This window comes from Rhinolophus sinicus, chromosome 17 (assembly GCF_057876585.1).
Source record: "Rhinolophus sinicus isolate RSI-liver-muscle chromosome 17, RSI-T2T, whole genome shotgun sequence".
In the NCBI taxonomy this organism is placed as follows: Eukaryota; Metazoa; Chordata; class Mammalia; order Chiroptera; family Rhinolophidae; genus Rhinolophus; species Rhinolophus sinicus.
In genome coordinates, this window is record NC_142517.1 from 38,760,248 (window position 1) to 38,787,501 (window position 27,254).

At 40.3% G+C, this 27,254-nt stretch overlaps 1 protein-coding gene across 2 annotated transcripts in view; it reads left to right on the forward strand.

Moving 5' to 3' along the window:
- The window catches only part of FNDC3B (fibronectin type III domain containing 3B), a 320,977-nt gene that overhangs the window by 202,797 nt on the left and 90,926 nt on the right, over nucleotides 1–27,254 (forward strand). For both annotated transcript variants that reach the window (XM_019735100.3, XM_019735095.3), the window contains exon 7: nucleotides 21,605–21,663. In XM_019735100.3, coding sequence (XP_019590659.3) covers nucleotides 21,605–21,663 — 59 coding nt within the window. The remainder of the gene's footprint in view (nucleotides 1–21,604; nucleotides 21,664–27,254) is intronic.

Consider the following 27,254-nt stretch of genomic DNA (forward strand, 5'->3'; position numbering starts at 1 on the left):
AAAGCCTGTCTTTTAGGTAGGAAAGATACATGCAGTACAGAATCAGTAAGACTCCTACTGATTTGCCTGATTCTGTGGAGCATACATGCCTGTTTTCTCCATCATATCTTTTTAAATAATTTCAGGGCCAGTTGGTTACCATTCTGTGGTCATACTACCCATAGTTTGGGAAAGAAAATAATATTTTTATACATTAGCCTCTGTACATAAGCTTTCAGAACTTTGGTGTGTGGGATGTTTTGTACCCAGAAATTAGGATTCGCACCCATTCTTCCCCTTTTCTCCTATTTTATACTTTTCTTTATTCTTTATATTTTTAGATTCTGTGACATCTCTCCCCCAGCCCCTGCACTCTGTATACCTGATTTCCATGATCTGCCATATTTATTATTGCTAATACTATGAATGGACTTTTCAAATCCAGAACTTTTTATTTATTCATTCATTTGTTCATTTACTACTGAGATATTTTTATTTTGTTTTGCTTTTTGGAGTGGGAAAGGAAGTAGGAAATGATAGATGACAAGAATGTGTTTAGTAGTAGATTTTTATCATAGCTTTTGAAGAGAAAAGGTTCAAGACTTGCTCTTTAAGACAGTTCCAAGCTCATTGAACACATCTGAGGAAAAAGACAGTACTTCTGATAAATTCATGGCACTTCTGTAAAGGAACATAATCCACTTGGTAATTACCTGTGTCCTCTGTTTTTCATTTCCTTCCTGCTCACACCTTTTGTCCATGGTTACCTTCAGTAATCTGCTTACCAGCTGGTAACCGGCCCTGAATAAGAGCAAAAGGGAGGTGTAGCCAGACTGCTGTTCGTAATAGCTCTGGCAGAAAATTTGGTGTATAAGGAAAACCTGAAACTTTAAATGATGCTCAGAAATTACCTGTAAGGTTAATTCATAATATCAGGTAGGTCCAATGGAAAACTACTATTTTGGGTTTTCTTAGGTCAGAACAGTTGAATATTAGAAATTTTATATGATTCAATCTACTATTCAAGACCCCCAATGCGATTGATATTGAAAAGTACCTATACAATGTATATCTCTGTTTTTCACCAGTTGCTATGCCAGAGATAGTGTTCCCCCTTTCGATGTTAGGAAAGAATAAGAGAAAACAGCGAACACCAAGGAACGCAGATGATTCATTCACTGATGGGTTATTTTTGCAGGCAGCATATCAAAAGTGATATTTTTGGAAATCAGTGGATTAGTTAGTTATCTGTGTAAGGTAAGCCATAGGATTTTATAAAGTTACCAGAAAGTAAAATGGAATAAGGTAACAGTATCCAAGATGTTTACTTGAAATGATGGCTAGAGTCCTGTTGATTAATGTTGGTGAATCAGATGAATGAGACACCAAAATGGAAAATAAACCATCCCTAGACAAGTGGTAATTATGTTAATTATACTTTATTTAGGTGGTAGTTTTCTTCCTGGAAAATTACTTTTTTTAACAAATAGAAATTTGAGGCATTTGAGAATTGGATATTTAGTGGACACACTTGTGTGTAATTTTTTCAGTTTTATCTTATTTCATTTGTCTTCAGGGAATATTTCCAGGCCTAGATTAATGGATGCTGTACATAGTATCTGCTACCAAAAGAACATTCTCTCATCAGGCTTATTGGAAAGCGTATTATCTGTCTTTCTGCTACACTGTTCTGAGCAGATGTTCCCTAAGCATTTTTGAATCATTTTAATGCACAAGATGGGGAAAAAAAAACAAAATTGAAAGAAAAAGACCGGCATTAATTTCTGTGACTAGGAAACTGCAGTTGAGCAGGGATAAATGTCTGTATTCTCAATCTTATTATCCCTGTGCTAAATTTGGGATGATATAGTATGGTGACCTAGTCACATGTAGTCAGACCCGAAAAATTCAGTAAAAATTTCAGTTATGTATTAGTAGGAGAATGAGTTAAAAGTAAAAGTTTGTGATAAACTACAGCACAGTTCTGGCACATAGAATGAACTCAGTTCATTTAATTTGGCTTGACTTTTCTTGCTGTCTCTAATATTGATATCACTGCTGCCCCTGAAGAGGTTAGCACAATGGATCGTACCTCTGATAGGCTGTGATATTGGTTTCCTGTGACTAACAAATTGCCACAGTCAGTGATTTAAACAGCAGAAAGTTATTCTTTCACAGTTCTGGAGAGAATCTGGAGAATATAATTTTTGGAGGTCAGAAGTCCAAAATCAGTGTCACTGGGCTGGAATCAAGGTGTTGACAGGATCGAGCTCCCTCCAGAGCTCTAGGGAAGAATCTGTTCCTTACTTCCAGCCTTTGCTTGTGGCTGCATCATTCCATCTTCAAGACCAGCATCTCCAAATCTCTGTGTGCTCCATCTTTCTCCTTTGTGCTTTCTCCTTTGTGCATGTCAAATCTACCTTCTTATTATAAGAATACCTGTGATTTTGTGTCAGGCTACTCAGATAATCCAGGATCATTTTCCCATCTCAGAATTCTTAATCACATCTCCAAAGACTTGGCCATGTAAGATAGCATTCACAGGTTTCAGAGGTTGGGGACCATCATTAGCCTACCCCTGGCTACTTCCAGTGTCCCCAATGTAGAAACCTGGCCAGAGCGAGCCCACTACCCTGCATCCACCACAGGCTTTTCAAAGATGCATTAGAACTGATTGTCCGGCTAGATCTTATTTTCGGGGAAACACGGTATCTCCTCTCCTTATGGTGGCAGTTCCCATCAGGGAAATCTCTACACAGTAAATTCAGATAATTGAGGCAAGTCCTCTGAATGCTATATCGTTCACTTTAATTCTGGAAATAAAATTGAGTTGTCTCATGGATTTGTGTGTGTATGCACATGTAAAATGATGGATATGTATTTTCAGGACATATATAATGGACGTTAAATACCAAGATCTGTGTAATTCCTTTTAAGAGATGAATAATAGAGTTAATGGCATTTTCCAAGAAGAAGTGAAAGGAACCCATCTAATTTGTAACATGTATTTCTTCAAAAAGGAAACTAAGATAGTTTTCCCCTGGCATGAGCTAAGACTCAGAAACCTTTCAAAATAATTAATTCTTAATGAATCAAATGATCGTATGATGACTAGTTAATTGTTATAGAAATACTAAAAGAAAATTCCATAAAAGCTAATGCTTGATGACTGGATAGCTAATGCTATAGATTGACTATATATGTCCTTTCCTTGCTGGCTGTTATCTAGGTGGGGTCCAATGATTGGTTTAATTTTGCAGATGAGTTATATAGACCCCAAGGTGTCATAGGATGATAAATTCTAAAGCCTTGTTATCTGCTTTGCTATGTTTTTAGTAATTATTGCCTGATGTAATGAAATTGTGTCTTACAGATTTTTTTCTTTACCCTTGGGTGGGTGTTTTGCCTAAAATAGAAAAACAGTATAACTACATACACGATAGGACTTGAAATCAGTTTAATTCTTCCTCCTCCAGAATTCTACGATTCTATGAAACTTGGTAGGAAATATGTTTCAAAGTTAACTATATGTAACTTTATAGTTTAAACATCAGCAAATCATTGCTTGGATGAACAAAGTAGTCAGAACTCTATCTGCTGTGTGTTTCAAAAGTTGCCTTGGACGGTAATTACAGAGTTATGAGGCGTCATAAGACAAGAAGTTGATGAGAGTAATGAAGTTGAGGTACAAAGCCCAGGTTGTGTCAATGAAGAAAGAAAATAAAGGGGACAGAAAAGTTTAGCCAAACATGAGAACTCCGCTGAATTATACAGTATGAACCAAGATGATACAAGATGAGGGCAGCCGGATGGCTTAGTTGGTTAGAGCACGAACTCTGAACAACAGGGTTGCTGGTTCGATTCCCACATGGGCCAGTGAGATGCACCCTCCTCAACTAGAGTGAAGACAATGAGCTGAGCTGCACTGTCTGCAACTAGATTGAAGGACAACGACTTGGAGCTGATGGGCCCTGGAGAAATGCACTGTTCCCCAACATTCCCCTATAAAATTTATTTTAAAAAAAAATTATACAAGATGATATAGGACAGAAGGCAGCAGGTACAGATGCCGTGATAAGTATGTAAATGGGAAATTGAGAAATGGAAGATAAAGTGCCAGTCCAGCAGATCAGTCTTCCCTGTAGCCAGATTCAAGCTGTATCAGATGTACCAGTTCAGTCATATAGTCAACTCTTGCAGTATTGCTAGGACCTTACTAAGGGGGAAGAGAACCTGGGAGGGGATCACACTGTGTTACTTCTCTAGAATAGCTTCTCCGATCTTATTTTCACTGAATTTAAAGCATTAAGTCTGTCTAAGCCATTTAACTTGAACGCATACGGTCGTCATGAGCTTTTAGTTTTAGCATCTTACGTGTTTTTTTCCATAATAGTATCAATCACTTACAGCATATACTATGCCCTGCCAGTTCCTTTTGGAACCAGTTTTAAATGAGAAAAATAAAGGACTTTGGGAGCAACTATTTAAGTATGTCTGGTAAATTGTTTTACTATTTGAGGACAGCTCTAGAGACTGAAATACGTTTTCCACTTAGTAGAATTTTTTTTTTTTTTTGGTGAGCCACAACATTTATGGAAATATGTTGAAATCTTAAATGTAGAGAATATGACTTAATGTTTTTGGTATTACCTGCTGTCTAGAATGATGGTACAGTCTACACTACAGTATATCTTTGATCAGCATCCAAAACAAGGATAACTTCAGACTACAGTGAAGTGTGCATTTTGTGATTCACAACTTTCTTCCTGTTCTGGGTTCTTTAGATTGTGCAGCAAGTAAGCTCCAGGTCTTTGCTTTTCTACAGGTCTAGAAAATCACATTGATTATTGTGAAACAAGTAAGTTTCTGTGTATCAAAAACACATTTCATTAAATGTGACTCTCTTCCTAAATTTCCAGTATTACTGTAGTGCTTATGTTTTTTTAAATCTTTTTTTGAGAGCAATTTTAGGTTCACAGCAAAATTGAGAAGGTACAGAGCTTTCTCTTATACAGTGTTTTTTAATCTCTCTCTCTCTCTCTCTCTCTCTCTCTCTCTCTCTCTCTCTCTCTCTCTCTCTCTCTCTCTCCCCGCTCACGCACACGCACTTTCATAGAGATTTTATTCCCTGAGCTATTTCCTTTGCTTTAACTTTGGTTCCCTTACAGTTAATTCTCCACACAGCAGCCAGGGGATCTTGTTAAAACCCTCTGTGTTTTCCTTTTAAACAGCATAAAGTGCAGGTTCTACCCAGCTTTCAGCATTCTGCATCCACTGGCTGCTGTCTCAGCTCCTTCCAGCCCTGCTCCAGCTCTTTGGCCTCTAGACACATGGGCTTCCTTTGCAGTGTTCTAACATTCCAGGCCCTTCCGGCCCGAGGGCCTTTTCTCTTTCTGTTTCCTCTGCCTCTGAAGCCCTCTTGCTCCTCATCCTTCCTAGAGTAGCCCAAATGCTTCAGAGTCAGAAACGCCTTCCCTAACCATTCCATCACATCACCTTGAAAAAACATGCTTCATGGCACCCACCGCTAGCTAACCTCATCATGTTTGTTCATGCATGTGTATGTTGTCTGTATTTTCCCACCAGAGTTCACCCCTTGAATGTGTTGGAAACAGATTGGAGTCAGAAGTTCAAGTGCAGAGCTCATTCAAACAGACTTCCAAACATCTTTTTTAGATAAGAGTTGCTGAATTTTGTTTTTTATTTAAAGTTTTCATTTTATAAGGCTTGGGTTAAAATGCAGAATTCCAATTGCAGTTGGAAAGAGTTGCCAGATAGTTTATTATGGGGTTTATACGCCAGAATTGCACAGCACATAGCACAAAAATGCTTTTTTGAGAAACTGAACAGCCAGGTAAGAATTTTATGGTAAGCCTATTTCATCCCCACAGATCAAGGCCTTTCCCTCTAACAGAAGTCCAATAAATGTAATAAACTGTCATCACTGCTCCCCCCATTTTTAGTCAGAAAGAATTAGCCTCTTTTGGTCATTGTAGCGTCCCTTTTGGCAGTCTGTTATTATTTCCGCTACCTTTAGCTCTCACTCTTAGACCCTGGACTTCATATTTTCCCCTATCTAGTTCGCATTGAGTTTCATGTAATTTACAGGAATTAAGACTTCACTCAGGTACTCTTGACTGCATGGCAATAAAAACGTTTTCGGATATTAAAACAGGATTTTAATATGGAAACTGATTCTACCTTTTGTTTCAAACTATTGATTTCTCCTATACTTTGGGGATGTTTTCCAGATGACAGCTCTTGGTAGTCTGATTCTCTTAGCACTTTTATTAAAGCATCTTTAAAAAATGATACAATAACTTTGGTATTACTTAGCACTTTTGGCATTCAGAGTGGTTTCTATGCTCTTATTCGGTTGAAAGATGAGATGAGCATATTCTTTTCTGATTGTAGGGAAATGTCGTGGAACCTGACTTTCTGACCCCTTTGTACTGGCACAGGGGACTGTTGGCTCGTTGTCCCCTCTTGGCTTTTTCAGTCAGGGCCACCTCCACTGGTCACCCACCATGTTCTTAGGAGGGAGTTCTTAAGTTAGCTAAACTTCATCTGTGCCCGAAGTGAAAATGGGGATTCATTGCCTTCCAAGTGCTAACAGAATGAGAGAACAGGTTCTACTTTGAGAACTTGTAATGGAGACTCCATCCACATATGAAAGCATTCTCCACCAGATAGTATATTGAAATAAGGATGGACTCTACCTTCTTAGCTCCGAGAGCATTTTGATAGTAGCATTCTAGGAAAGGAAGCCTATGTGATATGTAGCCGAGGAGGTAAGCCTGCTCTGCTACTAGAAGACATCTGAATAGGAAGCAAATCCTAGCCGTTAGGATATTGTCCCTTGTGTCCAGATCACCACTAGGTTTAAGCAGAGACCTCTGATTCCAGTGTTTTCTCAAAAGCCTTCAGCAGTCTGAACTAGAAATATTATAAAGATATGATACAGGAGATATTATAAGCCTGTGATTGCCTGGAAACCAGGTTGTCATCAAGCTCAAGAGTCCTAAAGGAATCATTTTTTCTCTTTCTACAATGACTATATGAGAGTGGGATGGGGGAATGGAAAGATATTTCAGAGTTTAAAAGTAAAAAAACATAGTACCATGAGCCCTGCTTGTAACTTGAATAAAATCTGGGTATTTTTTTTTGGTAGAACATCTTTTCTGCTGCTGACCTCAGCTTTCATGACCACCTGTATGGAACCTACCTAGAAACTGCCTTAAGTACCTTAAGGAAAAAGTGGCTGAGCTCTGTGACAATGGGGAACAGTTCACAGCACCAGGACGTTGTGTCTGGTTGGTGACTAAAAGGCAGAGGTTGTGGATTACAGTGGGGAAAATGACTGACGACTGCAGAAGACATAACCTCATTCTAGACACACTTGACATAATTTGTTTTCAGGAATTTTTAATTTCACATTTCAGGTGAATGTTCTTTATTTGAGCCTTTGGATTTTGCGAGAGACAATAGCATCCTGAAACCTCAATATGATGATATTGGAACCTCTTTAACTTCTTTCTTCCCATTCTTAGTCTCCCTTCCCACTTCCTTTCACTCGTCTGAAAATTAACACCTGCCAGTGAAATCAACTTTATGCGGCTTTTACTGGAGACCAGTGTCTAAAAATCAATCCTGGCAACTAATGTAAAGTGAAATTTGGAAGACGCCAGGATTCTCATGGAGTCATGCAGGCTGAAGTTATTAAAGAGGATTAGGGACCACAGCTGGTGAGCAGATGGAATGCTTATAATTTCACAATCTTAGGTAGCTATAAACCCCAATCTGTACAAAGCCGATTTGCCTTTTCTCTAGTTCATTTCACTTTATCCTGCTGGAATATACCATTGGTCAAATGTGACACTCTAATTGTTGTACGTGGTGAGTGGCCACTCACTTAGATGGCATCATTTATAATTCTGGTTACGCATATTCTTACTCAATTGTGTTTTAGTAACCACTATTTAGTAATATACTTACGAGAAGCTCAGTAGATGCGGAAGAGAGAATAAGACTTTACATTTCATTCAAAATATAGAAAGGAAGACTGGTTCACAGTAATACTAATGATGCAGTGTAATTTCATTATGTTGAAGACTAGTGCACAGTAATTACAACTAAATAGTTCAACCCCTTGCTGCTTTAACGAAACTCTTGAATCAGTTTCCTCAGCTCTTTCTGTGTCCATTCTGTTAGAAAGTCCTCTGTCATGCATGCTGTCAGACAAGTCACCTAGACCAGCTGCCTTCCACTGCTCTGCTACCTAATCACAGCCCCCCACCCTCCAGGCCCTCTTCTCTGTTTGCTCTGGCTTCTCATGGCATGAGGGCCTTAGGCATGCACAGAGCAACTGTTAGCCTCCTTAGAAACACAGGCCTGGGCCACACTTTCTTTGGTAGATTGTTGTTTCCTCCACAAAGGAAAATATTTGTGAGACTTTTGCTCAGTGGTTATTAAGAAGGTCAAATTAGGAACTTCATTCTACCAATACAAAGGTATTGATTTATACTTGAGTGGGGATGTTAGTTTGTCTAAGGACAGAATTGGTGTCCACTATACAGACAAGCACTTCTTCCTCCTTCCTGAAAGACTTCAGGAAAATGGCTGCTCTACTTCGAGCGAATGTGGAGTGTCTGAAAATACAGCAAAACAGCTGGAGCCATAAATAAGTTGAGTAGTGTGGATACACTCTGTCCTAGCTGACAAGGAAGAAAACAACACACAGATATTTCAGCTGGTGCCGCACAGCAAAGAGCTGTAGATTATGGTCCAACATAGTCTCTGTTCTTTTGGAACTATCAATGTGCTGCTTCTCTGAAGCCACAGTCAGCTGCAAAAATACCATAACATGTGTTTTGGAAACAATTACTGCATAATAGTGTTCTAGTCTCAAAACATCCTGAATGATATATTTCTATACGTGGGGCGGGGAAAGAAATTGTGTTACTGATGCATTGGCGCAAAATAGTCTGTAGAATTATCATAGGAAATGGTCTTTTTTTGGATCCGCTTTTCAAATGATTTTCAGTAGCTTCTTTTTGTAACTTCAAAATTGGCCTTCTGTAATTGGATACGACCTCTTAGGGAAGCAGTAGTATAAACACATTTTAACTTCCAGTGTAATTATTTTGTACTGAACCAAGTGATCTAGCTAGCCCTTCAAGCTGATAGATTTGTTTCTCTCTCATAAGTAAAATTGTTCTCCTCACTCTGTCCTTGTTCCTCTTAGACATAGGAGATGGCAGGATGAGAGGAGGTTTTCAAAGTCCTCCGAAAAGAAATAGAGTGGGAATCAGAAGACTTTGGCTAAATACTGGGTTCTTTTAGATTTGCCTATGTTATCTTGACCAAATTCTTAAAGCCTTCAGTTTGTAGGATCCATATCTAGTAAACAGGTAAAGTGATAACCAAATATATATTTGCGTATGTATGATACATGTATTAGATTACTAGGGCTGCTAAAACAAAGTACCATAAGCTGCATGGCTTAAACAGATATTTCTTGTCTCACAGTTCTGGAGACCAGAAGTCTGAGATCAAAGTGTCTGCAGGTTCGGTTCCTTCTGAGGGCTGTGAGGGAAGGATCCATTCCAGGTCTCTCTCCTTGACCTGTATGTAAATGGCTGTCTTTTCCCTCTGTCATCACATCATCTTCCCTCTGTATGTGTCTGTGTCCAAATTTCATCCTTTTAAAAAATAAATTAGTCATATTGGGCTAGGTCCCACCCTGATGACCTCATTTTAACTTAATTACCTCTGAAAAGACCTTATGAAAGACAGTCACATTCTGAGGTGCTGGGGGTTAGGGCTTCAATACATGGATTTTTAGAGGCTATCTAATTATAAATGATATTCTTATAGTTTATAATTCTTTGAATTGCTTTGGGTGTTCAAAATATTTCAATAAAATTGTGTCATAATGGACACATTAATAAAAAAAATTATACCTTCTTTAAAACCTAAAATTCACCTGTTTTCATTCCTTATAGTGAATCTGCAAGTGAAAAGATAACATCTTTTACTGCGGAGGAATGAGATGGAACTGTTGTATGCACTCCATTCCGGTTTCTCTCTCTTAGAGCATCTTTTTGTTCAACTGTTCCTTGTAGAGGATTGTTTGGGAGTTTATTGGGGAACTTTCAGCAGGAAAGAGTGAGTTGAACTGCTTATTGCCAGCAGGATCAAAGAAATCTGTATGAATCTTTTGCTCAAGAGTCAACAGACTCCTGCTTGGAAGTTAAAGTTTGGGCCAATGGCAGTGTTTCGCTCAGAGCACCAAACTGCTACTAGCCTGCTGGCTACACAGGTGGCGAGCCATAAAGACTGCGTCCGCTGTGGAGCCAAGGAGGACTTTGTGGGCCTGGGATAGAGAGCGGTGCAGAGAATGAGATTCTTCAATGGAAAATGCTGACCTTTTCGTTCAGTGGGGTTGCAGTTGGAGGACTGTTAATTATGGGAAGAAAGGCAACCAGACGGTCACATCCTCCACGGCGGAAAGGAGAAAGGGTAGTCAGGGCAATTGGAAGCATGAATTAGGATTGCAAAAAGGGACACTTGCAAATACTATTGCAGGTCAAACTTTCCTACTTGGCTGAGTAATTAATTGCTAAAGAGGCATAATAGAGTCATCTCAAATGGTTCTTTAGAGATGCATGATTTGTGCACACAAAAAACCTATTGTGGAACAGAAAAGCTGGAAAACAGCTACCGGTAACTTGGCTAAACAAAAGCAAGGCATTTTAGCCTCTAAAAACAACTTTGTGCATTCTGATTTCATGTTCTAAAATAAGATTAGTACGGGGCACATTAAAAAGTAACCACTAGTAGGTAAAATGTTCCATTTTCTCCAGGATACCATCCAGAGTAAGATCAGGAATTCTCAATTGCTTAATTAGTAACGTGCTTACTAGTTGCATTTTTATCATCACAGCAAGTGTGATGTCTTTACTGAGTTTTCGCAAGGCAGACTGTTAGCTTTGGCTGTAGAAAAATATTTCTAATCCACACCAAAGTTAGGATTCTTACTGAATTTATTTATTTTACGTATATACTGGTTTTCTATGCAAAATATAGATCTATAGATTTTGAACACAGTTTTATCATCATGTGTTTCAAATATAATATTGTGATCAATCAAGGTGTCTTCCCTTATAACTCTCCCCACCATGGCGTTGATTGTGTTCTTGTCATATTCAGAACGTGAAAGCACAGTGTGTACATTTGTGGGTAGTGTTTCTCTGAGCATTGATTCCGTCATTCACCCAGTAAATGTTCCAGTGCCAAGCATTGAGCTCGGCACTGGGAGGTCAAAGACCCTCAGCACAAACACGATTTCTGTTCTCCTGAAGCCGACCTGGAGCATTTGGGGAGAGGTGGAGGATGTGAACAGGAAGATGCAGTGGGATAAACACTTACATATGAAGAAGAGGATGGGCTATTAGGGGAGATCCTACAAAGAGCACCATTTCAGGTGGGGGATAGAGGCAACCCGGCCTGGAAGACTCCGTCTCCCATTAGAGGCATGACGGGTGAGAAGAGTCAGCCAGACCAGGACGGGGAAAGACTTGTATGTACCGTTTGTATAGTTCTTCCACCTTTGGGTCACTTCAGGTTTGTTGTCACAGATTATGCTTTTACATTTTACTTTCATAATATAAATGTTACCGTTATAATCTCTAAGAGATTGTTTTAAGAGTCAGTTACCTAGATGAGAAGTTGTCAATTTAATGTAACTGCTGAGAGCCATATTTTGAATCTCTTTATCTGCCATTCATTCCTCCCTTGGCAGGGGGCTCATCTCTTCTGTTTTTCCCTTTGCCATCTTTTATACTTTCTCTTGTGCATTTTTATTTCTTGTCCAGTTTGGTTCATGATCTAAATGGCTGCTTTTGCTCATCCTCCTGTTCTTGCCCTGTGATGAGCTCCCCCTAGCCCCGTGGTTGTATGTATGTCTCAGCTGTTAGGAGATGGAGACCAGGTGAGACTGATTTGTCATCTGCAGACTTTGAAAGGTGGCTGGTAAGGTATAGAGCTGGTAACTGCATTTTTTAAAATACACACGCAAAGACTTAAGGCCTATGACTGTCATATTTTGAACAACACTGGCAGCCCATTTGGACAACAGAGATACCAACTACATGACTCAAAAGAGTCCTTTATTTTATGCAGAAAACTGAATAATTTAAATTCCAAATAATTTAGTTTTATAAGAGACTTTGAATGAGACAGCAAGATCAGTGCATATGACTGTGACATAGAGTAGCTTGCTTGAAAACAGCTCATGACTTCTTTCACTTTGACTCTGGCTTTGTGGGATGTCTGTTCTACCACAGATATTGAGGAGAATAAAATGAAAAAACTTTAAGAGAGTAGAGGGCTCTGGTCCTCAGAGAATGGTCCCAATTCTGGAGAAAAATCTCTTATAGATAGCCTCCCCATGTAAACACTTCCTGCTCGGTGGCCCAATCTAACTTTTCATTTTAGTTTATTTCTCAGTTTGATGCATTTAGCATACAGTCCATTTTCTTTTCTGGATTGGAGCAGCAGATGGTGCTGTCTCTTTTGATTATCTGTTTGTTGTTTTTTAAAAGAGAAATGTTGATTAGGAAAAATAAGAAATGAAACATGGCCAGATTAAATTATGAGCAGAAATTACACAATCCAAGAAGAGCCAAATGTGTTTTATGTTTTTCTACTTAAAGTTTACCACAGTTCATGTTTAAGTTTCTAGAGTTCAGGTTTGCTATGTTTTAAAATGTCATTTAAGATGGCTCTCGGGTTATTGGTTTGCTTTGTTTTAATTTTTAATTTCTAAAAGACATAGAAACCAGAAATACTTAGATGTTTGTTCTCTTCTAGTCATACTTAAATAAGAAAATCCTTGGGTAATTGTGGCTTTGACAAATCCAAAAATTTTGGATAAATTCTACTGTATGTCGCTAAAATCTCTCACCCGTGGGCTGCACATCTTCTCACTGTTGGCCAAGTTATCTTAAACCAGAATATTTCATGGGTGTTTAAAATAGAAGTCTCAAGGAACTGGACAAAGGGGCACAGAAAACAACTGAAAGGGCTTCTCAGTGGCTACATGTGGGACTATGTTAGCATCCCCGAGAATGATGGACTGGAGTATTACAGATTTTATTGAACTTAAAAATGAAAATCCATGAGTTAATAAAGTGGGAGAAGGAACTGATTAACATAGAAGGAATGATAGAATTAGGAACATCATCACCTTGCAACCACGACTATAATAGTATTTCTGGCAAAGATCATCACTGTTTACTATTGTCGTGCGGCGAAAAGGAGAGAAGGCGCTTTGACAACAGAGAAGTATGTTACAGAAACCTGTAACCAGCGGTCTTAAGAGCTAAGCAGCACCGAAAGGTTCAAACTGGCCCCACGTGCGTCCTCGTGTCACGGAATGGGAAGTACGGCCGGAGAGAATCCTTGCCAAAAATGTGCAGCCTGAATTTAATGATGAGGAAATAGCCCCACACTCCAGAGAGCGGTATATGCTGTGGGAAAACTGGTCCAGACTCTTCAAAAATAGCAACCTTAGGAAGACAAAAAATATAGGAGATTTCTGTTCTAGATTAAAGGAGACTAATGAAACCTGACAACGAATGCAACATGTGTTCCTTACTTGGCTCCTGGATTGGGGTAAAAAACAAAGGCGTTATTGGAATAGGGGGAAATTTGAATATGGCATGTAGTTATTCTATCAGTGTTACATCTCTCGGTTGTGATGTTCTTGTGGTTCTTATGAACAAGAAGGTCCTTATTCTTAGGAAAAGGCGTGCTGTCGTTTTGGGGTGAAGTGTCATAAGATCAACAATTTCCTTTCAAATGGTTCTGAAAAAAAGGTGTGTGTGTTTATATAGAGAGAGAAAATGCAAGCGTGCAAGTATAGCAAAACATTAACCATAGGTCATTCCAGGAGAATGGCATATGGGTGTTCATGGTACTACTTCACTTTTCTATAGGTATAAAAATAATTACAAATCAGGAAATTCCAAAAAAATTTTCATTTCCAAATTCTCTGGAAAAATAGCAATACCTGTCAACCTTCGATCCATGATCCTGCCTATCAATAATGGATTGAACACATAGCAGCTGTTCTTTTTAGATAGGGTGAGGGCTTTTTCAGTTTTCCACAGTCCTTACCCTTCCCTTTTGCCTGATATGCCCACCTTCTTTCACTCATTGACATTACCTGCCTGTCGGCCATATGCATTTGAGTCTTTACTCACATTAACCTTTGCAGATTTCCTGGGAGAGGTAGGTTGGATCATGGATAGTAATGACTTTTCCATGTGCCAGGAGGTGAGTTATTTGGACCACATAAAGTGAGCTCTGGATTTGATCCCCGTATCAGCTGATGAGTTTCACTGGGTTCTTTGGCCATAGACTTAGATTATTTGGCGATAATCATCCCCAAGTGCATGTAATTTAGTCATATGAGCTATCGCTTAAGAAAGTGGGGGTGTAAAAACTATTCAAACCTTGCTGTCTAGGTGGTATAAATATTAAAATTGTCTTTCAGACTTCATGTGTTACAAAATTGTACTCTCTAGATTCTGCCTGTCAGTTGACACAGTCTTGCAAAAGTGTTGACTGTGCTACTTGAAAAGTTTTCGTTGTGACATGCCAAGTCTTAATGAAAAAACATTTTGTGGAAATGTTTATAGATGCCAGTGCAGAAAGAAATGTATAAACTTGAATTACCTTTGTAAGTCGTTCTATCCTGTGTTTAAAACGATTGCCTTCCTGTTACACACCCAGGGAGGGTACCAGCTTTTGCAGCATAATCATGGAGTTGAGCCTTCCCCCAAAATAAAAGAGCTATATCTGGCACAGGTTAGGGCTCAGCTAGCCAGTAAAGTGGTTCAAACGTGCAGAGGGCAGGAAAGGAAAGACTGGTGCTAGAGTCAAGCTTGCCAGGCAAGCATATCTACCTAATACTTTATCCATTTTTGTGGGTTTTTCATCCCTGTTTAATTTGATGTTCTTAAAAGTACTAGTTGCTTTTGTCCAGTTTCATGCATATATATGATTTCTGTCTTGTGAAGTAAACATAAGTATTTTTCTTAGGGAATTTGACGGAAATGAATAGAGAATCTCCTAGTATTTCAGGTAGGATCTAGTTTAGTTGGCATCACAGAAGGTGGCTGGGAGAGAAACTCGGAGTTGACCTGGAAGTAAACAAGGGTGTCATATCTGGCGCTTTCCCTTACGAATCCAGACCTAGCACTGCTGTTTTGTCCCTCTTATAACCTAAAGTGTTATATAGCTTCTGCCTAAAGGGACCCATTTTGCCTGTGGGTGGATGAATGTCAAGTTCCTGGTAGGACTTTGCTCAAATCTTGGGTCAGGAAAGAAGAGCATTCTTTCTACTGAATTCCAGAAATAGCAACAAAAGCTCAGAGGAAATCAGGCCCCCTTATGCCATTTACATTCTCTGGCCATCCCTCCTGTCCAGCCCTGCACTCCACCTGCAAAAGGAATTCATCTCTCCTCTTTTTTCTTTAAGCTTCCAGAATTTGTTTGGAATCCAAGCTGCTCTTGAAAATATTTTCCTAGACTGGAAGGCAGCTTCCCACAACATATGTTCACCTGCCTGCTGCTTTCTTGTTAGTGTTGAGAGTCTGGTATTCCCTTGGCTGGTTTACAGAATTTCTAATAGAGTGACCTCTTACCACGAGCTAAATGGACCACAAGCTCAGTGGCTAGAGGTGTTTGTCTTTGCGTTTTTAACGTCAGGACGATTCACCTCTGAAGATGTTTTTGCAGTATGTATCTTTGGGAATAACTGCGTTGCTCTTCTATTTTGCACATTTATTCCTTGTGATTTTGTACATTTTTAATATTTCATACCTTTAACATCATCACCTGTGGATCATAATCACTAAATGGAGGTTCTTAGGTAATTAATGCTACTTTTGTATGTATTTATTCATTCCTCTTTTTTCCCCAGCATACCTAATACTCGAAGACAGCTGATTTACTGTTTTGATTGGAAGAGCAATTCCGCAAGCAATCTTAAGCTGTCTCCCTTCATCCCTGTTCATGCTTATCAGCATTTGTAGGCACTGACTAGCTCTCTAGTTTATTATTGAGTCATATTTTTCTTTTTATCCCAAAGTATTTCTTTCTGTCCATTTCATTTTTTTATTGAGTGTGTGCTATTGATTTTAATCCTCTTATCCCCAGAATGGGCATGACCAGAGGTGCATATGCTGCTCGCCCCTACTTTATTATACATGATTTGTTAAAGAGATTAGCTAAGTCAGCTCCTTGGCAAATCTGAGGAAGCATATTATGTGATGCCGGGCATATCTGTAAATGAGCCCTGTGGATGAGAACTGGATAGAAGGTTTACAGAGAAATAATGCTGATGTCATCCCACTGGAATGAAGGGGCTGTTACAGCCGTAAATACAGTCTATATCTAGCAGCTCAGTATCTAGCTGTATTTCTTTTCTAAGAAGGCAAAAATGTGAAACAAACCAAAGAAGTAAACTGTGTTTATAAAGGGGGATACTCTAATTAGTTTAGGTCTTACAGTTATTCAAACAGTCTGAACGTAACGGTTCTTTTTGGAGCAAACATCAAAACCATTATTTGTGGAAAGTTTAAATTCCACATGACACGTATTCCCTCTATGGGTATGGTTTTTTGTTTTGTTTTGTTTTGTTTTTAACAAAAAAATGTATTTGCTTGTGTACTTTTATTTTAACCTTTCCTTTGCTAAAAATGCTTGAGTTTTTAGGAGGGGATTTGCTTTTAGGGGAAAGAAAGGCATAAGTCCCTGAGCTGAATAACCTGTTCCCCATTTTTAGCATTTCCAAATAGGGTGGTTCTCAGCCCACTGGGGCATGTTGAAACTAGAGGCTTCCTTAACTCCTTTTCAAGAAATTACCTATCCCCAAATGTGCTTCTCTCTGCAAAACAAAATGCCCTTCTCTGGAGCACTGTCCAGAGAGTGCGCTGTAATCCCTTTTTACTGATCAGCACAATCTTCCCTGGGGGCCGGGGGTGGGGGGAGGCTTTAAATGTTATTAATAAGAAGATAGCAATATAAAAGGTGGGTTGTCACGTCCATCCACTTCAGTGGTGGGCGCAAACAAAATTGAAGAAGGTGGAAAAACAGTTTTAATCTGTGTGCTTACCTTATGGCAGCTTCAGTCCATGAAGAAAATACACAGTTGGCCTGTAAGATTTACCTCTGGATTAATTTACGTGCTGCAGTCCAGAGGGGAGAAGGCAGGCCTGATAATGAAGGAAGAGAACCCTGCCCTACAACCTTGCACCTGAACCTTGCATTTCTGCCTTTTCTAGGACAATCTCTTATTCAGTTGTCACCCACCAATTTCTTAAAGGGAAGGGAAACAAAAACAAAGAGTTTCCTTTTTAACTTGATGTAAGAGCTATCCAGAAGGCAAATTATCCGAACTGTTCTTTTTTGTTTTGTTAATTTTTGTGAGGGGATTAGCTATTATTTTTCTCCTCTCTCACAATATGGTATGTGTGTATATGAGGATGAGAGAGACAAAGAATAAAAAACTATGTGAGCAAGTAGAAAATCCTCTGTATAGTAGGGCTCCAAAGCTGGTTTATGAAAAGCGTGCTCATAATTCATATACTACTCTGAGGCAATGAAATCTTGTGTGAGGAGAGGTGGGCCAATGTGTGAGTTAACTTAGTTATTTAGGTAGCAGACTTGTGAAATTTGGCATTTTCATACCAGACTGTTAGCTTTCATACCAGAGTTTACTTTATGTGTGGTAAGTCACTTTAGCTCAAACAGATTTTATTTTCACTCTTGTGTGTGCAATTCGTGTGCCTGGCATTTATTTACATTTTTTTCTCTTAGTCTGTGGCAGCACACATGGAAAAGCATTGATGAATAAATGTGATGTGAATACATTTTTCTCTTCTCTTTCCATATTCACAATTTTGAACCTTGCAAGAAGAAAATGAATCCAGTCTGGCTTTGCTACGGCATTTCTCCTGAGAGAATTAGGGTAGTGATTGTCCTGGTACTACCTTTCTCTCCCCACCCCCTGCCCTTTTTACCTTTGATGTCTCAGAATCCTTTGTTTGGCTCCACTTGTGACCCAATTTTCTTATTCTTCCTTTTCTTACATTCCATTTCCCCAGATCCAATGGCCCTTGCTGCATTAATTTGACAGCTTTTTCAGAGTTTAGGGAAAAAAGCCAACAACACAAACCTTGTCATGGGACTGAGAGGGTCTGTGCTGCTGCCTTCACTTTCTCCCATCCACCTCCATCAAAGAGCCCACGGGTCCCCACCCTCTGCTCTTCTGTCTCCACATTCTCTCCCTTGCGACTCCCAGGTCTCGCCTCGTTTTTCATGATGCCGTCAACGGTCCCACTTGCTTTGGGACCATGTACTAGGCGTGTGGTCCTGGGGAAAACACATCTGCTTTCTGAGCCTCAGTTTCCTTATTTGTTTCCTTCCTCTCAACAAAGACAACAGCAGATGTTGTGCTCAGTACCCGAGAGGGTAACTGTGATGTGCACAATAGACTTCAGTCTTGCCTCCTGCCGGAAAATGGAGCAGAGAATGTCCATCTTGCAAGGGAAGTGGCAAAAGATTAGCAAGGTGATGGAGCATTAACTGCCTAGGTGCACATACCTAGGTGCTCAGAAAGTGTCATTGTTACAGTAAGACAGACAGACAAGGACGGTCATGACCTCTTTGGAAGTTCTTATCTCAGTCAGGACCTTTCACTTGTATTTCTGGCTCTTACCTGTAACCCATTGTTTTCAGTTTTAAACAGATTTTTTTTCCCCCTCCTAATCCAATCTTCTTTCCTATTTTTTTTCCATTTTTTATGTCAAATGCATAGCCATTTCTTCGGTCATCTGTGTTTGAAAGCTGGCTAGGGGAAGGCGTCTCTGATTTTTTTCCCCTCCTTTCATGCCCTCTCTCTCGTACATATCCTGAGCATTCTTCCTTTGCAGAGCTCTTTAATTTTTCCCTTCTGTCTTTGTTAAGTTGGTGGTGATCTAAACCTAGTCCAAACCTTTATTATGTCAAAGACAAAGTCTGGCTTCTTGTCCTTCTAAGGCATTTGCAGTGTATCCATCATGGCAGAAGGAAACAGTGACCTCCTCCAGCTGTTTGAATGTATCTAGCTGTGTGTGTGTGTGTGAAGCTGGAGGCTCTTTCATATTCTGGAAATGGGTAATTGAGGAAGTTTTGTCTTTAATAACTGAGCCAGTTCATTTATTGCAACTTATGGTTTTCTTTTTGTTTGTTTGTTTGCTTGTTTTTACTGACAATTAACTTCTGAGATATACACACAGTATTTATGGTTTTCTTAGTAGGAGCTTCTCAAAAATGTAAGGGTATGCACACTTTTGACTTTTGGGTATAACCCATTATCTATATCTTGACATAAATACGATTATAAATGAGTATGTGGCATTTGATCTTTTAAATGTAAATGATTTTTTTAGTTGTTATTTAAAAAAAATGTGATGTTGCCACCAGCTTATTTCTTTACCTCATCAAAATAAAGGTAAACATGTTCTACTAAACAATGTAATGGGGGAAAATGCAAAACTGATCTTCTTAAAGTTTAAGGTATATGGACTTGGTTTATTTATTTAGACAACCAGTATCTGTTGCGCTCTGATAATGTAGGAACTGTGCTGGGTACGCTGGGCTGAGCGGTGAGCGCGTCCCACAGTAAGTAGCGCTCAGTAGCCGCAGCCCGCTCTGCGGCCTGTCCCTGGATGCTCCACAAGCGAAGATGGTTGTTACATTTGTAAATGGCTATAAAAACAAAGACTTTTAGCCTGCAAAGTTTACAATATTTACTATCTAGGCGGAAAAGGTGAAGGGGATTAAGAGGTACAGACTTCAAGTGATAAAATAAATAAGTCACGGGGATGTAACACACAGCACCGAGAATGCAGTTAATGATATAATAACTTTGTGCAGTAGCAGAGATGGGTAGTAGACTTATCGTGGTGATACTTCGTAAAGTATATAAATGTGGAATCACTCTACTATGTATCTGAAATTAAAACGTCAACTCGACTTTGATAAAAATAATTAAATAAAATACTTCCTCTGGTGATTTACAGAAAAATGTGCCTACTCCAGACCTGTAGTAACTCAGCCTTCCCTGAAGCTTGCATTTGAGTAGGAAAGACAAGTAATAAACAAGGGAACCAATAGATAAGAGAATTAACTTTCAGATTTTGATAACTGATAGGAAATAAGTAGGATGTGAGAATGACTGGAGTGAGGCTGGTTCACAGGGTGGGGGTGGAGGTGGGATTCTTTGAAAAGGTGGCTAAGATTAGACCTGAGCAATGAGAATGATCAGCCCTGTGAAGAGCTGCGTGTAAGACCTCTCACTGCCAAGTTCCGCTTCCCCCTTCACCTCCAAATGCCTGTCTGTCCACAGAGCTCAGCTAGATGGCGGCCTGGGGAGCGTACAGACTCCTGTCTTTTGCGTTGCAGCACCGACATTGTCACTGCACGTTTGCTTTCCTTTTCCTCCCACTAGACATGAGCTACCTTGAGGGCAAGGACATATGTCTCGATAATCACATTATCTCTCGCATTTAGCTCATAAACTAGGTTTAACAGTTAAATCGGTAAACTGAAAATTAGATTCCATCAAGCAGGTTGTGATAGTCACACGTTTCTTCTAACAGAACAGATGCCTAAATTTACGTTCTGTCATTTATCTTTTTTTTTTTTTAGCCACACTTCCCACCCCATCCTCCCTACTCCAAGCACGTGTCATGTCTACAACAAATCTTGCCCCACCCCCGAACCTGCCCATTTCCCCATCTTATTAAAAGACACCATCATCTATGCAGTTGATCAAGCCCCAAACTAAGGCTGGGCCTTGATCCTTGGTCCTTATTGCCCCACCCATGCCTGTCCTGTGCGGCGCTCCAGCGCCTGTGCCAGTCCTCTTCTCACCACGGTGACTACCATTCCTAGCCCTGGCCAGCTCTACGCTTCATCTGCACCACTGCAGCAGTGTACTGAGTGCTCTTTCTGCTTTTGCCCTCCTTCCTATGTCCATTCTTCATGCAGAAGCCATGCAGGTCTTTTTAAATTCAAAATGAGATTGTGTCAGTCCCTCCACTTAAACACTCCAGTGCTTGTGCGTAGAACTGAGGATAAACGTGGCTCTCAAAAGCCTGACTTCACAGCCCTGCATGAACCGAACCCCTGTCTCTTCACCCTCATCTCTCATGGCTCTCAGCTTCTAGCTGCACGGGTCTCCCCATCTCCTCCTTAGGGCCTGCTGTTCCCTGGTCTGAGTGAATTGTTAGGTGGCACTCAGGGTTCACCTGGACGACTTTGTGACTGTGTAAATCAATAAAGTGGCAACTTAGCGCAATCACGGTGAAATCCCTGCCCCAAAGAATCTCTTTCCTGATTTTCATCCTCGTGTTTGTGGTACCAGAAGTTCATGGTAGCAGGCAAGTAAGTGACTGAATGACGGCCCTTGTGAACAGTTCTTGGGAAAGAAACTTGACAACCTCATTGGCTTCTAATGGTATTAACTGTTTTTCTTCTCTCTCCCCCCACCCCCATTTTTTCCATGCAGAGTATGAGTTGGAAATAAAGAGGGTGCAAGACATTCTTTCGGGAATAGAGAAACCACAGGTATGTCTTCTGGATTTCTCCACATAAATGACACTTTCTTAAGTATTTCAAGTGTGCTTTTCTTTCACTACATAGTAGGTAAGCAAAAGGGCCCCTTCCCTTTGCAGATTATTCATAAACTGTGAAATAGTATTGCTATTAATGGAGCATGAAAATATAGAACAATAGTCTTCTGTTTAGTCATAATCCTCTGAAATGTCCTCTGTATTTAGATATTCTGAATGCAATTACGTATTCTTCACAACTTCCAAGGATACAGACCCCCCCCCACCCCTCCGCCAAGGTCTACAGAATGGCTTTCTTTTACCTGTGTAAATGTAGTAATATTTTTTGAAAACCTCAATAATTCCAAGTATTTTTTCCATGTAAATTTCAAAGGAAAAAACATACTTAAATATTAGCTGAGAAAAAATAAGTCCAAAATATTGAGTGTAGTGGCGAGAAAAAAAATTGGTTGGAGTGGTGGTATTACCAGGTTTTTAAGCTTCATTTTGCCAGGTGCTTTGAAATTCAAGTGAAAAAATTCGAAATGTTGATTCAGCCTTTCATCTGAGATTAGAGAGCCAAGTTCTTTGGAGTGTTTTCTAGCTGAATTGGAAAACCTTGATTCTTCATGTGTTTGAAATACTGAGGCTTTTTAACAGAAGAGTCCAAACATACCTCAGGGTACATAGTTGAGTTTGACAAAACCTAAAAGCATGAGGTGTGTTGGTCGAGGGGCACAATAAGGCACTTGTAAAGGAGTGGGGTGTTGTTGTTGGGTTGGGGAGTCTGTACTTAATCTGCTAAGGAGCAGGTTGCCATTGAGAGTTTTTGAGCAAAGAAGTTAGGTAATCATAGCTGTTCTTTCGAGATGATCAAACAGTTGGCAGATGCATTGCAGCAAGAGGATGGACCCAGGGAGACACGTGTCAGGAATCTGTTACTGTAACGGTGGAGAAAGGCTATGGGAATCAGAATTAGGGTGGTGGCATCAGGTGTGGCAAGGAGAGAGTGGATACTAGAGCCATTCTAGTTACAACCTATTAGGAATCGGGTGTCATGGTAACTGAGCCTTCAGGCCTAGATGCGTCCTTTCAGAAGTTGATTCCTCTAAGATGGTTCCATGTGCTGTCCCCGCCCATCAAGTGGGAAACTCTGCACAGTCCTTAGTACCACTTGTACTCCCCCCAGCTTCAGGGTGCTCTGCATGCATTTAACACACCATGCTCCATTTACTTGTTTCTGTGTCTTTCCCAGTAATCTGTGAGTTCCTCTAGAATAGGTTCGTGTCTGTGTCCTTTTTGTATCTTCGGTGAGATTCTTAGACATGAGGAGTTTGTTTTACTATCGGGGCATCCAGGATACACACAGTGGGCAGTTGCAAGTGTCTGGTAGATCATTGCTGTGGAGAGAGGGGATGGGGACGAGTGCACGGGAATGACAGTTCACGTCGTAGGATTGGATGGTAGCTTTGGGCAGGGGCAGCATAGGGTGAGGTTAGAAAAGACGAGGGCAGAATCATAGGAAATGCTTATATTTACAGTACAGCAGAAAGAACAAAAATCCCTGAGGTCATAATCAGAGAGAGAAGGCAGAGGAACAGGTTAGCTGACTGTCCCAGATGTAGTCACAACACACACACACACACACACACACACACACACACACACATTTGTCTTGAGTTATTCCTAGTCATTTCTTTACTCCAGTATGTTTCTGAGGATCTTGTGGCTCTAGCAAGATAAAAGCAATGTTGAAATGCATTGGTCCTTTCCTTGATCCAGCATTTATTAAGCACTTATTCTTTATAATTTTCAGACCAGAATAAACAGGGGTGATGTTAGGTGAAATGTGGCAAAATTGTCGTCTAGGAGGTCAGAAAGTCCCAAATAGGTCTGTCTCGCTCGGCTAAAATCAAGGCTTCCTGGAGGCTTGGGGGTGAGCCTGATTCCTGGCCTTTGCCAGTATTTTGTAAAGGCTGCCTGCCTTCCTTGGCTCGTGGTCCCTTTCCTCCTCATGTCTCCTTCTTTGGCTCTCCTGCCCGTCTCTTTCACTTATAAAGACCCTTGTTACTACATGGGGCCTGCCAAGGGGCTCCAGGTTACTCTCTGCTCCACTAAGTTAAGATCCTTAACTTAGTCACACCTGCAGAGTCCCTTTTACCTTGCAGGGTAATATATGCACAGGTTACAGGGATAGGATGTGGACACCTTGCGGGGGTGGGGGTGGGTGGTCCTTATTCTGCCCACCAAACTGTCCCCTGCTCCCCACATAAATCTTCTCGGCATGGTGACAGTCCACTCATCCTTCCTGGTCCAGTTAGTTTTTTCTCCCTTCGTTCCTTCCTTCCTCTTCCTTACTTTCCTCACCTTTCTCTGTCTGAAGTACTTGTTCATGATTGTGTCTTGTTTATCTTTGTGCCCCTCACACCTAGTACTGTCCTTGGCACATCATGAACCCTTAACAAATATTTGCTAAATACGTGTGTGGCAGACTGCAGTGGCTGCAACTGGCTTCTGGCAGGTGAGAAAAGTGCCCAAAGGCTGGCCAGCGGCAGCTGCGGCTCAGCCAGGTTGGTGGAATGTGGAGACAGCCAGGTGCCAGAGTGCAGGGCAGCAGCCCGAGGGGAGGGCCCAGGCTTTGCAATCTGGTTCCCTGGCTTGGGACCCAGAGTGGCCATTAACGGTCTCTGTGACCTAAGTTGCATAACCTTCCAGAACCTTGGTATCCTCATCTTTGAAAGGTAGGACAATAAATACCACATGGGACCGACAGGTAACTTATGTACTATATATTGAGTACTTGGAATGGAGTCTCTCTGTAGCTTATAATGTACCATAAGGCACAAGGGAAACTCCCTGCTGCATTCTGAAATGAGAACGAGTGTTGTCCAGCCACCTTACAGGGAAAGAAGAGCTGCAGAAAGTTCACACAATTGTATAAAGGATTATTGTTCTTCCCTTTTTTTTTTTTTCTTTCAGCCACATCTGGTAACACCTCTAAATAAAACGCATATGTTTTTCTTTGAGATTTTACAGTGGATGTGTTTTAGGTGAAGAAACAATATTGAGGACTCATGGATTTCAGTCATCTTTTTAGAACTTTGGGCACCCAGAATTAAGCAATTCATTTACTTTTCAGAAACCTAGATAACTATAAGGATCTAAGTACGTAGTCACTGAGTAAACAGGATCAAATATACTAGGTATTTGTTCTGGGACTCTATAAAAATTAGGTGCCTTCGGGTCTGTACTCATGCAGCTGCCACTATATCAGAGAAATAAGCTTGATATTATTCTAAGTGGTATAGGAATTAACCTCTATTAGTACTAGCCACCTCCAACCTAATGTGGTTTCATCTGCTCTGATGGTGGTGCTAGGTGAAGTCGCCCACAAACTGCTGGGCTGTTTATTTTCAGGATGTAAATAAATGAAACCTAGAATAGTGTTTCTGCATTGTTTCCATCTGCTAATGTTTAGCTTGTAGAAACAATTGATTTGTCGGTTCCAGAAGTGAGGAAACTGACCTAAGAGCAACAACTGTCCCTGCAAGGAGTGATTCCTTGAAAGATAAACAGCAGTGTGTCTGGAAAAGGGTTTTGCACTTAAAGAATTATAGAAACAGACGATTGTGAAGTTCCTAGATTTGAGTCTCCTTTTTATTTGAATAATGATGTCTTTGACCTTTTCCTTTTTAATATTACTTTGTGTTATTATTTTTCATGATACTTTTGAAGTGAAGCCAGTATTTTTATGGTAATATTTCCTTAACGTACTTCCTAATTAGATCAGCAGGCCACCCACATAGTTAAATCCAAAGAGCAGACCAAATTTAGATGCTAACTTGCATAGAAATATTTTTAAGCATGAGAATAACAATTTACTAACTTAATGAGAGTAAATGGTGTTTTTGATCCAAATAATATAATTTGCATATAATGTAGTCTGGGATGAACAGGAGAGGGGACAAGGAGAAAGAGAGGAAGAGAGCTAAGGATTATGTATCAAATAGCTACAAGATAAGGCAGTCCTATCGTTTTTAAATATATATACATATATACACACACACACACATATACACATACAGAGGGTGACAAAAAGAAATGTATACACATTTTAAGAAAGGAAAAAAGCTATTAAAATTATGCTGATGGTAACCACTTAGAGCATCTCTTATAATTGCAGAAGTCAAACATGACTTGTATTCATCTTTTGTTATCGGTATATATTGAACATTACAATTTTATACAGATTTTTCCTTTCTTAAAAACATGTATACATTTTTTGGCACTCTCTGTATATGTGTATATGCTTTTAACTAATAACTGTTCTCAAGTTGGAATCTATATTTAACAACTACATAGACAAGAATGATTTCTAATCAGTATGTAATCATTTAGAAGTAGATGGTGGTTTTATGAGTCCTTCAAGATACTTCAAAGCAGGGCCAGCCCGGTGGCTCAGGCGGTTAGAGCTCCATGCTCCTAACCCCTGCCGGTTTGATTCCCACATGGGCCAGTGGGCTCTCAACCACAAAGTTGCCAGTCCAATTCCTGGAGTCCCGCAAGGGATGGTGGGCAGCGCCCCCTGCAACTAAGATTGAACACTGCACCTTGAGCTGAGCTGCCTCCCAGATGGCTCAGTTGGTTGGAGTGCATCCCCTCAACCACAAGGTTGCCGGTTCGACTCCCGCAAGAGATGGTGGGGGATGGTGGGCTGTGCCCCCTGCAACTAGCAACAGCAACTGGACCTGGAGCTGAGCTGTGCCCTCCACAACTAAGATTGAAAGGACAACAACTTGACTTGGAAAAAAGTCCTGGAAGTACACACTATTCCCCAATAAAAGTCCTGTTCCCCTTCCCCAATAAAATCTTAAAAAAAGAAAAAGAAAAAGAAAGAAAAGATATTTCAAAGCAGTTTAATTTAAACAATTTCTATGCAGGTTTACAGTAGTAACCTACACAACAGACTCATATCACTAGTTCCAAGACAAATGTCAAATTGGGTCTTGTCCTATAATTTTGTAATTAGAAATTACCAGTTAATCACCATTACCAAGGAGACTGATTTCTATTTACAGTAGAAAAATGAAACATCAGCAGGTCAGTTCGTTTTATGGCTTCTAGACGTCTTTTTTGGGTATCAGCCATGGCAGTCATTGTGATGATCAGATTAGCTGTGCCCCAGTTCAGTTCATTGGTCACTGCTGGTGAGAAAGTTTCTCCACAGAGAGAGAGAGCCTTGCAAGGTGAGGTTTGTGTAAGACTGCTGTTGCTCTGAAATCGGCGTGAATCGAGCCAGAGTTCCTCGAGTTCTGAATCTCTCCTTAAGGGTATCACCTCCCTGGACACTTAGAGGAAAAGCATCAGGTTCTGAGGATTCCCTTTGTCGTGACATTCTCTTGAAAAGCGCCATGTAATTTCCTGGCATCAGCCTTGAAATGGAAGTGAGTTCCAAGTTCTAACAGAGACAAAGCCCTCTTTCTCTCAGGCTTCCAATAAAGCAAGGAAACCTGAGGCCCAGGAATCAGTGAAAGAGAGGCAGGGAGGGAGCACAGGAAGGGGTTTGGCCCCATAAGCATGGTAGTAATCTAGGTAGCAGTCTGGCTG